General features: G+C 49.8%; 1 protein-coding gene across 1 annotated transcript in view; it reads left to right on the forward strand.

The window, feature by feature from the left end:
• Positions 1-14,241, forward strand: part of gtf2ird1 (GTF2I repeat domain containing 1) — a 214,130-nt gene that overhangs the window by 141,377 nt on the left and 58,512 nt on the right. The window contains exons 11-15 of the mRNA XM_078226022.1: positions 4,892-5,000; positions 7,415-7,443; positions 9,668-9,748; positions 11,579-11,668; positions 12,631-12,684. Coding sequence (XP_078082148.1) covers positions 4,892-5,000; positions 7,415-7,443; positions 9,668-9,748; positions 11,579-11,668; positions 12,631-12,684 — 363 coding nt within the window. The remainder of the gene's footprint in view (positions 1-4,891; positions 5,001-7,414; positions 7,444-9,667; positions 9,749-11,578; positions 11,669-12,630; positions 12,685-14,241) is intronic.

Consider the following 14,241-nt stretch of genomic DNA (forward strand, 5'->3'; position numbering starts at 1 on the left):
ATGTACTGCTCAAAAATCCCAAAAAACAACCATTGCTTTAACTTTAAATAATTGCCCAGTGTTAGCCAGGGAAAGAGAGCATCTAATCGCACATCTCTCCAGAAACTGAATAGTGGGTGCTTGTCAGCTGTGATGTAAAGAAAAACACCACTGCCAACGCCCCCCCCCCCCCCCCCCCCCCACACTCCCCATAACTGCTGAGCTGGTCTGTTAACTCCAGGAGAATGAACACACTAAGCACAGTGTTTAAATTCACTCTGCACATCTGCAGCTCTCACAGTCACCCTTAAAAAGGCAGCTGCTCTTGTTTCCCCTGAGTTAATCCAAAGATGTACAGGTTAGGTGGATTGGCCATGTAATTTGCCCCCTAGTGTCCAAAGATGTATAAGTTCGATGGATTCATCAATGACTATGGGGACAGGGCTTGGGTAAGACACCCTGTCAGAGAGCTGGTGCAGAATCAATGGGCCGAATGGCCTCCCTCTGCACTAAGGGATCTATGATTCTATTATCCCTCGGGTGGGGCTGCGGTGAGTGGGTTTGTTGTGGAGAGGTGCAGTCAGAAGCCCTGAGACTTACCATGAGCAAGCAGCACAGTCTGTCTCTGCTTCATATAAATTCTTTAATCTTGTGAAATTTCCCACGCCGCTGCCCCTTCATGAGGCACTCACCTGATGAAGGGCAGCGCTCCGAAAGCTCATGCTACCAAATAAACCTGGTGGACTTTAACCTGGTGTTGTGAGACTACTCTTTCCAAAGATGTGCAGGTTAGGTGGATTGGCCATGCTAAATTGCCCCTTAGTGTCAGGCAGATTAGCAGGATAAATATGCGGGGTTACTGGCAGAGGGCCTGGGTGGGATTGTTGTCGGTGCAGACTCGATGGGCTGAACGGCCTCCTTCTGCACTGTAGGATTCTATTCTATGAATTTTCAGCTTTCCAAATGGAAATGGCAGCATGATGCAAATGCTGTCCAATTGATAAAGCTAAAGATGTTACACTTCCTTGGATTGCATCTACCCCAAACTAAAATAAATTTGGGAAGAGACAGCCGTGGGACTATTAAATAGTTGTGGAAATTCACTGGAGAAGAGGAGATTGGTGACAGCCAATGTTATTCCGATATTTAAAATAAAGGTAAAACAACTCCAGAAAACTACCGACAGCTTAGCTTAACATCACTGGTTGGAGAGATAAGGAAATCTTTACCCAAAACATCTAGAAATCAAAAATATAAGAAAGGATTTCAAAAGGGAAGGTTATACTTGACCAATCTTATTGAGTTATTTTAAGAAGTAACGGAGGGGGGAGCTAAGGGTAGTGTAGTTGATGTGAAATACTTAGCTTTTCAATATTCCTTTGATAAGATACACCATGGTACATCGTGGCTAAGGTCTGAGCATGTGGAGCCAGCAGACAAATAGCAGAACTAGTTACAAAAGAAAGATGGGAGAATAGGCGTTAAAGATATGTGTTTAGACTGTTAGAAGGTGGGAAGTGAGTGTATCACAGGGATTTGTGCTGGGAACAATGCTGGCATCTACCTGGTAAAGGTGAAAGATTATCCAGCTATGTATTGTCCACAAAACATGGGACAAATCCAACCTGGCCAATTACTGCTCCATCAGCCTACTCTCCATCGTCAGTAGGTGATGGATGGCACTTAGTCAGCAATAACCTGCTCCCTGATGCTCAGTTCAGATTCCGCCAGGTCCTGACCTCGTCACAGCTTTGGTCCAAAGAGCTGATTTTCAGAGGTGGGAGCCCTCTCCATCAAGGCAGCATTTGACTGAGTGTGGCATCAAGCAGGAATATTGGAGTCAATGGGATGGAAGGGAATATCTTCCACTGGCTGGAGTCATACCTAACACAGAGGAAGATGGTTTTGTTCATTATAGACCAAACATCTCAACTCTAGGACTTCACATCCTCAGGGTAGTGTCCTAGGCCCAACCCTCTTCAGCTGCTTCATCAATGACCTTCCCTCCAGTATAAAGTCAAAGTGTTCACTCGTGATTGCTTAATGTTAATTGTATATACATCATTGTAATTGTATATATGTTAATTGTATATCCATGCATGGCACGGTGGTTAGCACTACTGCCTCACAGCACCAGGAACCCGGGTTTGATTCCCGGCCTTCAGTGACTGTCTGTGTGGAGTTTGCACATTCACCCCGTGTCTGTGTGGGTTTCCTTCGGGTGCTTTGGTTTCCTCCCAAAGATGTGCAGGTTAGGTGGATTAGCCATGCTAAATTTCCCCTTAGTGTTTAAAATGTAGTAAATGTGTGGGATTATGTGGATAGGATGTGGGGAGGGATGGACTATTTCGGACTTGATAGCTTGAATGGCCTCCTTCTGCACTGTGGGGGTTCTATGGATCAATTGGTTGTATTCAGCTGATGGATATTAACTGAGGACTCAACAACACTTGGCTGAAAGAGGGACCTCTCCAGAGGTGTGAAATATGTATACATGTGTCTCTGTTAATAAAGGCTTCAAGGTGAATAAAGTGTTCTATCCTTCACAACCTGGCTATCCACGCTTTGATGTGGAGATGCCAGTGTTGGACTGGGGTAGGCACTGTAAGAAGACACACAACACCAGGTTAAAGTCCATCAGGTTTATTTGGCAGCACTAGCTTTCGGAGCCTCAAGCTCCTTCATCAGGTGAGTGAAGACTTGTGTTCACAAATAGGGCATATAAAGACACAAACTCAATTTACAGAATAATGGTTGGAATGCGAGTCTTTACAGGTAATCAAGTCTTAAAGGTACAGACAATGTGAGTGGAGAGAGGGTTCAGCACAGGTTAAAGAGGTGTGTATTGTCTCCAGCCAGGACAGTTAGTGAGATTTTGCAAGCCCAGGCAAGTCGTGGGGGTTACAGACAGTGTGACTTAAACCAAGATCCCGGTTGAGGCGTCCTCATGTGTGCGGAACTTGGCTATCAGTTTCTGCTCAGCAATTCTGCGTTGTCATGTGTCGTGAAGGCCGCTTTGGAGAACGCTTACCCGAAGATCAGAGGCTGAATGCCCATGACTGCTGAAGTGTTCCCCAACTGGAAGGGAACACTCTTGCCTGGTGATTGTCGAGTGGTGTTCATTCATCCGTTGTCGTAGCGTCTGCATGGTCTCCCCAATGTACCATGCCTCGGGACATCCTTTCCTGCAGCGTATCAGGTAGACAACGTTGGCCGAGTCACAAGAGTATGTACCGTGTACCTGGTGGATGGTGTTCTCACGTGAGATGATGGCACCCATGTCGATGATCCGGCACGTCTTGCAGAGGTTGCTGTGGCAGGGTTGTGTGGTGTCGTGGTCACTGTTCTCCTGAAGGCTGGGTAGTTTGCTGCGGACAATGGTCTGTTTGAGGTTGTGCGGTTGTTTGAAGGCAAGAAGTGGGGGTGTGGGGATGGCCTTGGCGAGATGTTCGTCTTCACCAATGACATGTTGAAGGCTCCGGAGGAGATGCCGTAGCTTCTGCGCTCCGGAGAAGTACTGGACAACAAAGAGCACTCTGTCTACCGTGAAGATGTCGTGCTTGGCTCTCTCTCCACTCACATTGTCTGTACCTTTAAGACTTGATTTCCTGTAAAGACTCACATTCCAACCATTATCTTGTAAATTGAGTTTGTGTCTTTATATGCCCTGTTTGTGAACAGATCTCCCATTCACCTGGTGAAGGAGCTTGAGGCTCCGAAAGCTAGTGCTGCCAAATAAACCTATTGGACTTTAACCTGGTGTTGTGAGACTTCTTACTGTGCTATCCACGCTTTGACATTCAATTCCATTCACAACTCCTCAGACAATGGAAGCAGTCCATGCCCACAGGCAGCAAGGCTTGGACAACATTCAGCCTTGGGCTGCAAAGTGGGAAATAATGTTCACACCACACGAGTGCCAGACAATGACCACCTCCAGCAAGAGAGCCTAACCATCTCCCTCAATGTTCAGTGGCATTGCTCTCACTGAATCTCGCGTTATCAGCATGCAGTGGATGAATAGTCCGAAATCCCAAGAGGCCACATGTCACCAATGTTAAAGTCAGTGAATTGGGCAGTAACTGGGGTAACTCCACAATCCCACACTGTCAGTGGGGGGGACGCACTCGCAAGGTGCTGGTCTTGGAGTTGAAGCAGCAACTCCTTAAACGCACCTGAGGTGAGCAGCAGCTATTCTCTGACTGTGCAGAATAACGGGATTCCCTCAAATTTGTCTACATATGAAATTTGTGTGTCAAATAATCATCCAGTTTATTCTGTTTCCTCACCTCCTTCTCCTATGGCGTGGATTCCTGGGCAGTGATCCAGTAGCCACTGAAGGCAGCAAGGTCTTTTTACTGTGGGAGGGATCACAGCTAAATAGAGTCACTTCCTTGCTCCCTCTTTATACACATATAGTAAGGGGAGCCGAATGCTGTTCAGAATTGGGAACCCGGGCCTTCTCTTCCCCCCTCCCCCCCCCCCCCCCCCCCAGCCCCTCTGGACTCAGGACATAGAGTCCACTAGTTTCCCCACATACACAGGGTTCACAATCTATTCATCTCATGTTATTGGCTCCAAATTGTATCATTTTGCTTTAAATTAAAAATGTCAAAACATTGTAAATCAATTCCCCTTCTTCTCCCTATCCACCTATTTTAGTGCTTTGTAAATGTGCTGTGGCCTTGTCTAATGACCCAATTACAATCAATATTTCTTTAATTTTTATACTTTTTTTGCAACCTCTGCAGAAGGGCCTTGTTGTGATCGGTCCTTCCAACCACAGCAGGCCTTTGGTGAGAAAATACTCTCCTATTTACATCACTCAATTCTTTTTGTGTATTTTGAAGCGTCAGAATCGAGTGTTTCTCACAAGGGCAGCTGAATAAAGTGAACCCTCTGTTTGTTGTAGGGACCAAGTACTTACGGGAAGGCTCCAAACAGGATAGTCAGTCTCCTCTGGATGAAGAGTCCCACAGAACGACCACACTAGACATGACCCCCAAGAACCACGTCTGCAGGTAGGAAATGGCTAACTTTTATCAGCCTTTAATTTGAGCAATCATTTCAAAAGATAGACCTTGCATTTATATAGCAGCATCAGGATACCCTTCGCTACCATCTGTGAAACGTAGCCAATGCTTTATCTTTGGAATTCTATACCACAGGAAACTGTGGAGAGCTTGAACATTTTCAGGCTGAGATTGGTATTCAGGAGAAGGAATTAAAGGTTACGGAGATAAGGCAGGACTTAATGAATGTTAGATCAGCCTTGATCTTATTAAATGGTGAAGCAGGCTCGAAGGGCTGAATGGCCTACTCCTGTTTCTATTTCTTATGGTGTGGGAAATGTGGTGGTAAGTTGGCATGCATCAAGGTTTCGCAAGCAGCAATAAGATTGTTTACTGTTCCCAATGTTGCTGGAGGGATCTGTGCTGGGCAGGGCAGCATTCCCAGAACACTCCTCCTCTTTGAGTTGGATTTTGGATTCCTTTCCTATTACCTGAGGGGGCAGGCCAGGTATCGGGTTGATGTTTCACCCAAAGGTTGGCACCTCTGACAGTGCAGCACTTCCTCAGCACTGCACTGGAATGCCAGCCTTAGTTTTGTGTTCAAGCCTTCGGAGTGGGACTTGAACTTTCAATCTCCTGACTCCGAGTGCTAACACTGAGCTGTGGTTGACACCTAATAAATCGTTTCATTGTATAATTGACATATCTTCATAGATAGCTCTTTCTTCTCGATATTTGTTGATGTAAGATTGATCACCAATGTAATTGTCCCAATATTTATCAGAGTTTCATCACACTGGCTATGTTTGAGCCACCCTCGCTACTGACTCATTTAATACACATCAGTTTACTCCATGCACAACAAGGGCGGCACAGTAACACAGTGATTAGCACTGCTGCCTCACAGCACCAGGGATCCGGGTTCGATTCCCAGCTTGGGCCACTGTCTGTGTGGAGCCTGCACGTTCTCCCCGTGTCTGTGTGGGTTTCCTCCGGGTGCTCCGATTTCCTTCCACAGTCTGAAAGACATGCTGGTTAGGTGCATTGGCCATGCTAAATTCTCCCTCCGTGTACCCAAACAGACGCTGGAGTGTGGCGACTAGGGGATTTTCACAGTAACTTCATTGCTGTGTTAATGTAAGCCTACTTGTGACACTAATAAATGAACTTTTAAAAAACGTTAAACATTAAGCTAATCATGATAACCAAGGAAAGAGAGGGGCTGATTAGAGACCAAAAAGGTAACTAGTGTGTGGAGGTGGAAGATATGGGGGACGATTCTCCCATCCCGCTGCGTTGATTTTTTTAACGCAGTGGGCCGGGGGATCTCAGCGGCGCCGGATTAGTGCGATCCGCGCTGGGCGTCTGGCCTGAGTATTTCACTCCAGCGTGGATTATTGTAGCTCCCCACTTGCAGGGAGCTAGTGACCCGACTCTGCTGGAGTAAAGGGGGGGCAATCGGGGACCCCAGAGGGTCGGAGGGTACCCCCTGGGCATTGGCACCTTGGCAGTGCCAGCCTGGACCCCCTGGCACTGCACAGGGAGTAAAGTGCAAATGCCCAGGGGACACCTTGGCACTGCCCACCTGGTATGGGACAGTGCCCAGGGGGCGCAGCCTGATGGGGTGGGCCTGATGCAGATGACCTGATGGGGGAGCGACTGGTGGGGGTGGGGAGTCCTGCTGCCACTCTGCAACTGAAATTGGTGGAGGAGGGAGGGAGGGAGGCCACCAGTCAGGGCTGGCCATCCGGGGGCGGGGGGAGTGGGGGTAGCCTGCTGGGAGATCAGCAGTGTGGGGTGGGGGGGAATTGGGAGGGCGGGGCGGGAGATCGGGGCTGCGGTGGGGGGGGGGGGAATTGGGAGGGCGGGGCGGGAGATCGGGGCTGCGGTGGGGGGGGGGGGGAGAGTTGAGGCTGCGCCCGGGCATGCTTTGGGGGGCCAACAATTGGGGGGGGGAGGGGGGCAGAGGGCCGGCACTGCAGGGATCACGGGGCTGGCCACCAATTGAGGACCATAGCATGCAAGGCTGTGGACCAAGTGTTTGGAAAGTGGTATTAGAATAGTTTGTGCTTGATTGTAAGTGCACCAATATGTTTAGACTATGTTTAAACTAGACAAACACACCCTAAAGAGAAAAGGGAAGGTGGGTTGAATGGGTGAGGTGAATATATGGAAAAGGAGAAGACTTTAGAAATGTCAGTACAGGCTAGATAAACCCAACGGCCTATTTTTGTATTGTATAAAATTAACATTGTAAATAAACATAATCCATTGTTTGTCCTCCTTGCTAAACTCGTTATACAGATGCCTTCCAACATTAGCTGCAAAGGCTGAAGCTTCTGTTTATTTTGTGTCCAGCCTCTTTAGATTCCACCCTGTATAATAAAGTCTCAGGTTTTATAAAGTGCTCTTTCTCTTATCAGGTCTGTGAAGATGAAAGAAAATGAAACGGGTGAGTTGCTGGGTGATTTGTACGTTATACTCTGTTTGAAAATTACACATGGAGCCTTCCTGTCCAAGTTTATTCCTTATTTGCACAGCCTCACTGCTGCTGAAAGTTCGATTCCAGAATGAATCATTCTTACATAAAGGTGTATCGGAGGAGTGGCCTCCTTACTCCACACACTTTCTTATCATCCCCAGTTCTCTTCCCAAATACACAGACACACACACAAACATACGCGCTCACACACACATGCTTTTACATGTGTGTTCTTTCACGCACACGTGTGCACTCACTCTCTCTCTCTCTCAGATGGACACATACATCCTCACACAGGCATACAGACTCTCGCACACCCAAGTGCTGTCCCGCACTCACTCACTCACACACTCTATATCTCTCTCTCTCTCACACACACACACACACTCACTCTCTCTCTCACCCTCTCTCTCTCACCCTCTCTCTCTCACCCTCTCTCTCTCACCCTCTCTCTCACACTCTCTCTCTCACCCTCTCTCTCTCATCCTCTCTCTCTCTCACACACCCTCTCTCACACACCCTCTCTCACACACCCTCTCACGCGCGCGCACTCTCTCACGCGCGCGCGCACTCTCTCCCCCTCGCGCACTCTCTCCCCCTCGTGCACTCTCTCCCCCTCGCGCATTCTCTCCCCCTCGCAGAAGCACACCCTCACTTGCAGGCACACACACCCGCGCACCAAACAGACAGGAGGGTCCTTGAGACCACCCTCGTTGGAACAAACTGGCCCGGCCTCATTTGAGGATGCTCACCCTGCTGTGAAGAGCCTGTAACCGAGGAGAGAATATTATTCATCCTCTAGTTTAAAACAAAAACAATCATGTGTGCAATTCCTGCTTCCCTGGCTGTTAACCTGGTGTTGTTAAAACTGTCCCTGGCTGTGACCAGACCTGTTCGTTACTGATTGTTAAAAGCTTCAGTGGTTTCACTATTGAAGCTGGTGATGTTCTCCTGCAAACAGATAACTCCTCACTCCTCTTTCTGTGACTTTAACAGAGACAGAAGTCGCTTCACTAACCCCTCTGTTAAAATTAGTGAGAGAGAATAAACAGCTTTTAACAGCACGAGCAATTTTCACATCTGCACTGAAATATTGCATTGCAGATGTTGGACGTTGTTCTGTTCGAGGGAAGGAGGGAAGGCACAGAGGGTTTGAAGGTTTGCCTTGGGCAAGGGCTCAGTAGAAATGAGTTTTTGTGGGGAAGATGATAGAAACAGACTCCATGTTGCATCAATTAAATTCTGTAATCTATTGAGAGGGAGAGAGAGGTGAAGATTATGGAGCTAAATGTCACACAGACAAGGGATCTTTGGATAGGACCTAGTATCATCGTTTGGGGAAGATAGTCAGTTCACAGGGAGGACAATTGATATAATACTCTGCAGTCCAGTTGAAGTGTATTTGAAATGGGAGAACTTTTTATTGTAAGTTTAACTTTATTTATTAATGTCACAAGTAGGCTTACGTTAACACTGCAATGAAGTTACTGTGAAAATCCTCTAGTTGCTTACACTCTGGCATCTGTTCGGGTACACTGGGGGAGAATTTAGCATGTCTTTCGGGTTGTGGGAGGAAAATAGAACACCCGGAGAAAACCCATGCAGACACGGGGAGAATGTGCAGACTCTGCACAGACAGTGACCCAAGCTGGGAAAAGAACCCATGTCTCTGGCGCTGTGAAGCAGCAGTGCTAACCGCTGTGCCACCCACCCTGGCTAAATAGCTTGAGGAAAGCCCATGATGTAAGGTTTGTTGGGAGGAGGGGGTTAGAGGTTGATTCCTCTTTGTCTTTCTCCAGTTGCTGCATAGTTTCCAGTTGCAAAGTGAGGGCAGAAATCTGATCCTAGGCCCCATAAATAATTCAGAGTGACTGAGGGCTACTTGGAAACGTGCCAGAGGCAAACCTTCAAACTCTTTGTACCTTCCCTCCCTCCTTCCCTTCGTCTCTCGTTCCCTCCGTCTCTCGCTCCCTCCCTCCAGCTCATGCCCGACTCATTGCCTCATCCAGGGGCTGGCATTGGTGACTGGAAGAGAACTACAGCTGTAGTCAGACATTGCCTGGTAAAGCAGGGCACCCAGAGACCCTGACTCCTCAGCCTGACCCACTCCCGGTTGGTGAACATGATGCCTGTGTCGCCATGGGAGACCGCACCATGGATCCTCTGACCATGAGTTTCCTTCTCCTGCTCCCAGGTATCTCCATCGATCTGTCAACAATGAAAAAAGTCAAGACAGAGCCAGAAGATTCAGAAATTATTCAGATTACTGTCCAAGGTAAGGAGTGAAGCCGGCCTGGTTGGAGGGTAGTTGTTGAAGGTTTTAGCTGGCGAGCAGCCAATCTGACTAAGTGTTTAATTGTCTTTTGAAATTGTTTTTGAGACTCGTTTGTAAGACCAGGGACAGTGGCTCCAACATTAACGCTGCCAGCGGGATACTCGCTAACTGGGGCCTTTGTCACCTCCAGCTTTGCTGTCTTAATCCCTGCCACCTCCCACTTTCAAATGCTGGGTAGGTGAAGGATGAGTGTGAGAAATAGGGGGCAAATTGAAATCTTAACGAGGCAAACACTCCAAACATGCAGCCACTGGCCGTAAAGACGGTGCAGGGTCAGAACTTAAACTCTGCCCGTTCCAGGCCTCAGTTAGAATATAGTCTCCTTGTTTCAATGTCAGGCAGTGGAAATCATGCAAATTGTATGAATTACAATGGTAGCAGGAGGAAGGGACTTAAACAAACTTGGGAAAAGCTTTACATCGAAACTGATATAACTCGTCAGCGAATCAGTAACTAGTGCACATCAATTTAAAATGAATAAGTTTGATTTTTTTTTTAAGGTTTTTGGGCCTTGCATTAGCTGACCAGTAACAGGGATGGAAGCAGAATCCGGAAAGGGTTGTGGATAAATATTTTAAACAGTTTTTTGTATTTGAGGGAAGAGGCGGGGGAATAATACTGGTTGGAAGAGATTTTTCAGAAACTGCTATAATGTTGTCCAGTTGTGCAGTAAATTCTATAAACTGTGGCTCTCGGTCTCTCTGGTGCACAGACTGTGTTGTCTACAAGACTGGGACTGCGAGGCAGTGTAGGAGCAAACGTTAAAACCAAATCCCCCAGGTTTGTGTCAAAGCTCCATTGCTGGTGCCGCTGTAAGCCAGCATCCGGTAGTGGGTGAGGATGTCCGCAGGGAATATCTGGCTTCCTGATCTTGTGGAGCTTTATTTTATGTTGTGGTTTAACTTGTCCCAAACTCGAGTAAGCCTCAGAGCCGAGGCAGACAGATTTTTGTCCAAGTTCCCATTGCTCTCCCTAATCTTGCTGCTCAATCTTTAATTTTTTTTAAAAAGCCACATATGCTGAACATTTTCTGTTTCACTTTCCTTTTTAAGACCATATCTCTGCTTTCTCACATTTTCATTGGATAAAAACAGCATTAGATGGCAGATAGAAACAGTTTGACAGGATTACTGCTGATTAATGTGATGCATTTTGAGAAGTTCCTGTGTGCGGGCAGCGAGGGGCAGGATTTAGTTCCTGCTGCCTGAGGGAGGAGACAACTATATGGGCAGCATCTGACTCTGCTATTGTTTATAATGATTACTGCGTTGGTATTAAAGTGGCAGCACTGAATGAAATATCCAGGAATGCGGTGCATGTCCATGTGCCCCCGCGTGCCTGTGTACCCCCGCGTGCCTGTGTACCCCCGCGTGCCTGTGTACCCCCACGTGCCTGTGTACCCCCACGTGCCTGTGTACCCCCACGTGCCCACATACGTGCATGTGTCCCTGTGTACATTTGTGTCCATGTCCCTGCATGTGTGTGTCCACGAGCAAGTGTGTTTCCCTGCTTGCGTGTCTGCATGCATGTCCATCAGCGTACGTGTCCCGGTCTGCGTACATGTGACCACATGCCTGTGTGTGCCCGTGTGTCGCCATGCATGCGTGTCTGTGTCCGCGTGCATGTCTGTGTCTCCCCCGCGTGTCTGTGTCTGCATGCGTGTGTGTGTATTTGTGAGAGAGCATGTAGTCAGAATGCACAAAGCCTCGCAGCATCCACTCAAAGCCTTCCACTCTCTCTCGGTGACCCATTCTCTGTTTCCGCCGACAGATCCAAGTACTGCCTCGGAAGATCTCATTGAAAGCCTTTCTGATAAGTCCACCTCTGAGGAACACAATGTATTGCTGGAGTCTCCCTCAGGTACCCGACCTCTCCTTGTAACTTAGTAACAACAAAACCAGAAAGATGTGCACTGAGATCACCACCGGCTATCTCAAAGTGCCCCACAGCCAATAACATTCATTGTAGTGAGGTCACTGTCGTAACGTAGGAAACGCAGCAGCCAATTGACACTCAGCAATCTCCCTCACACAGCGATGTGATAGTGAGCAGGCCAGCTGTTTTTGTGATGTTGACTGGGGGATCAATATTGACCTGGACACTGGGATAGCTATCCTGTCGCTCTTCGAAATAATCCCATGGGATTGTTTGCACCCGAGATGGGGTCTTGGTTTAACATCACGTTGGAAAGACAGCACCTCAGACAGTGCAGTGCTCCCTCAGTACAGCACTATCAGAACCTTCATTGTTGTGCTGAAGCTGTGGGAATTGGACCCAGAACCTTGTGTCTCGGGGGAAAGTGTGTTACTGACTGACCCACAGCTGACTGAACAGAATTCCCCGCGTTCTGTAAAATGTCTTTGCTACTGCAACTCCTTCCCGATGCTTGGACGTTCCGCTATTGGCTGCTCCATTGGTGGAAGAATCTGGCAGAAGCAGGCTGGTAAGGGAAGCCCGGCTGAGTAACGATCTGATATTCACCAAGCCAAGCTGTCCCAGTGCTGAGTGCGGGGATGGGGGCAGGGGCAGGGCAGAGGTCTCGGCCCCGGTGGGGGAAGAGTGTGGGCCACAGGGGCAAGTGTGGGCAGCTCTGCTTAGTGACTTGGCTAAATTACTCTCGTCATGTCTGCTAACTGCAATCCCATCTTGCTGCTATATTCAAGACATCTTGGGAACAGTAAGTAATGCTTGGCTGATGACCAGGTCAGATCTACTTGATTGTTCAATCAGAGAAAGATTTATTTTCTGAAATGTTCCCCTCGGGTTTAACTATTGGTATGCAGCTAACTGTAACACTGGTGTTTTCCCCTTCCCCATCCTAGATTCTGCACAGGACAATATTTCTAACCAGACAGATCAACACATCATGCTGAAAGGTCAGTGGTTCCTGATTATTACTGTCACTGAGGCTAATGCCTTCCAGTTAACGGAGGAAAGGTTAGCATAGGAAGCACATCCACAGCCGGGAAAAGAATCTGTTGGAAGAACGTGCCGTGTAATTCTCTGTGGGACCTTACACCGAGTGAAGTGCTTCTGGTATCTCATCACGAAGTAGCTAATCTATACACAGTGCTGACTGGGCCAGCATTTATTGCCCATCCCTAATTGTCCCTTAGAAGGTGGTGGTGAACTGCCTTCTTCAACCGCCACAGTCCCTGTGGTGCAGGTACATCCACATTGCTGATCCGGAGGTTGTTTGAGAGATGAATATTCATCAAGACACTGAGAAGAACTCTTGGTGCTGAGAGATGTTTTATGTCATACTCCATTTGGAAGATCCAGTCTGTAGTTGGATTTGAACCAACACCCTTCTGACACAGCTGTTAGTGCCAGCAGTTAGTCAAAGCTGACAAGTTTGGTTTTGGGTTTAATTATCTGTTGGGAGATACTGGGAGAAGTAACAGGCCGGTTAGTGTACAATTTGTGGTAGTGACAGAAAGTGGACAGGGCAGCCTGGTACCTCTCTGGTACACAGCACTGGGTAACTGGCACTGAGCTCAGTCTCTCTGCTTCGTGCCGTCCACAGGATGAATTTGAGGCAGGCACCCCAGATCATTGCTCACCCACTCTCCGCCCCCCCGCCAGCTCTCCGCCCATCCCCCCCCCTCCCCCGCTGGCTCTTCGCTCTCCACCCCTGCCCCACCGGCTGTCCGCCGCCCCCCCCCCCGGCTCTCCACGCGCCCGCTCCCCCCCCCCCCCCCCCCGGCTGACCAACCCCCCCACCCCAGCTCGGCTCTCCCCCCACCGGCTCTCCACCTCCGCCGGCTCCCAGCCACTCACCCCTCTGCTCTCCACCCCCCCGCCCCGTCCGCTCCATGCCCCCCCTCTCCGCCCCCCACCCCACCCCCCCCCAACCACCGGCTCTCCACCACCACTCCCCCCCCCACCCTCCGCCAGCTCCCAGCCCCCCTCCCCCCCTCCGCTCTCCCCCCCCTCTCCGCTCTCCTTCCCCCCCCCCTCTCCGCTCTCCGCCCCCCTCTCCCCTCTCCGCCCCCCTCTCCCCTCTCTGCCCCCCTCTCCCCTCTCTGCCCCCCTCTCCGCTCTCTGCCCCCCTCTCCGCTCTCTGCCCCCCTCTCCGCCCCCCTCTCCCCTCTCTGCCCCCCTCTCCCCTCTCTGCCCCCCTCTCCCCTCTCTGCCCCCCTCTCCCCTCTCTGCCCCCTCTCCCCTCTCTGCCCCCCTCTCCCCTCTCTGCCCCCCTCTCCCCTCTCTGCCCCCCTCTCTGCCCCCCTCTCTGCCCCACTCCCCACCCCCCATCTCCGCCCCCCTCTCCGCCCCCGCCCCCCCTCCGCCCCCCGCCCCTCCCTCTCCGCTCCCCTCTCCCTCCCCGCCCGCCCCCCCCTCTGCGCCCCCCGCCCCCCCTCTGCGCCCTCCCCTGAGCCCCCCGGCCCCCCTCTGCGCCCCCCGCCTGCGCCCCCCGCCGCCCTTCTGCGCCC

The sequence above is a fragment of the Mustelus asterias genome, chromosome 12 (assembly GCF_964213995.1).
Source record: "Mustelus asterias chromosome 12, sMusAst1.hap1.1, whole genome shotgun sequence".
Classification (NCBI taxonomy): Eukaryota; Metazoa; Chordata; class Chondrichthyes; order Carcharhiniformes; family Triakidae; genus Mustelus; species Mustelus asterias.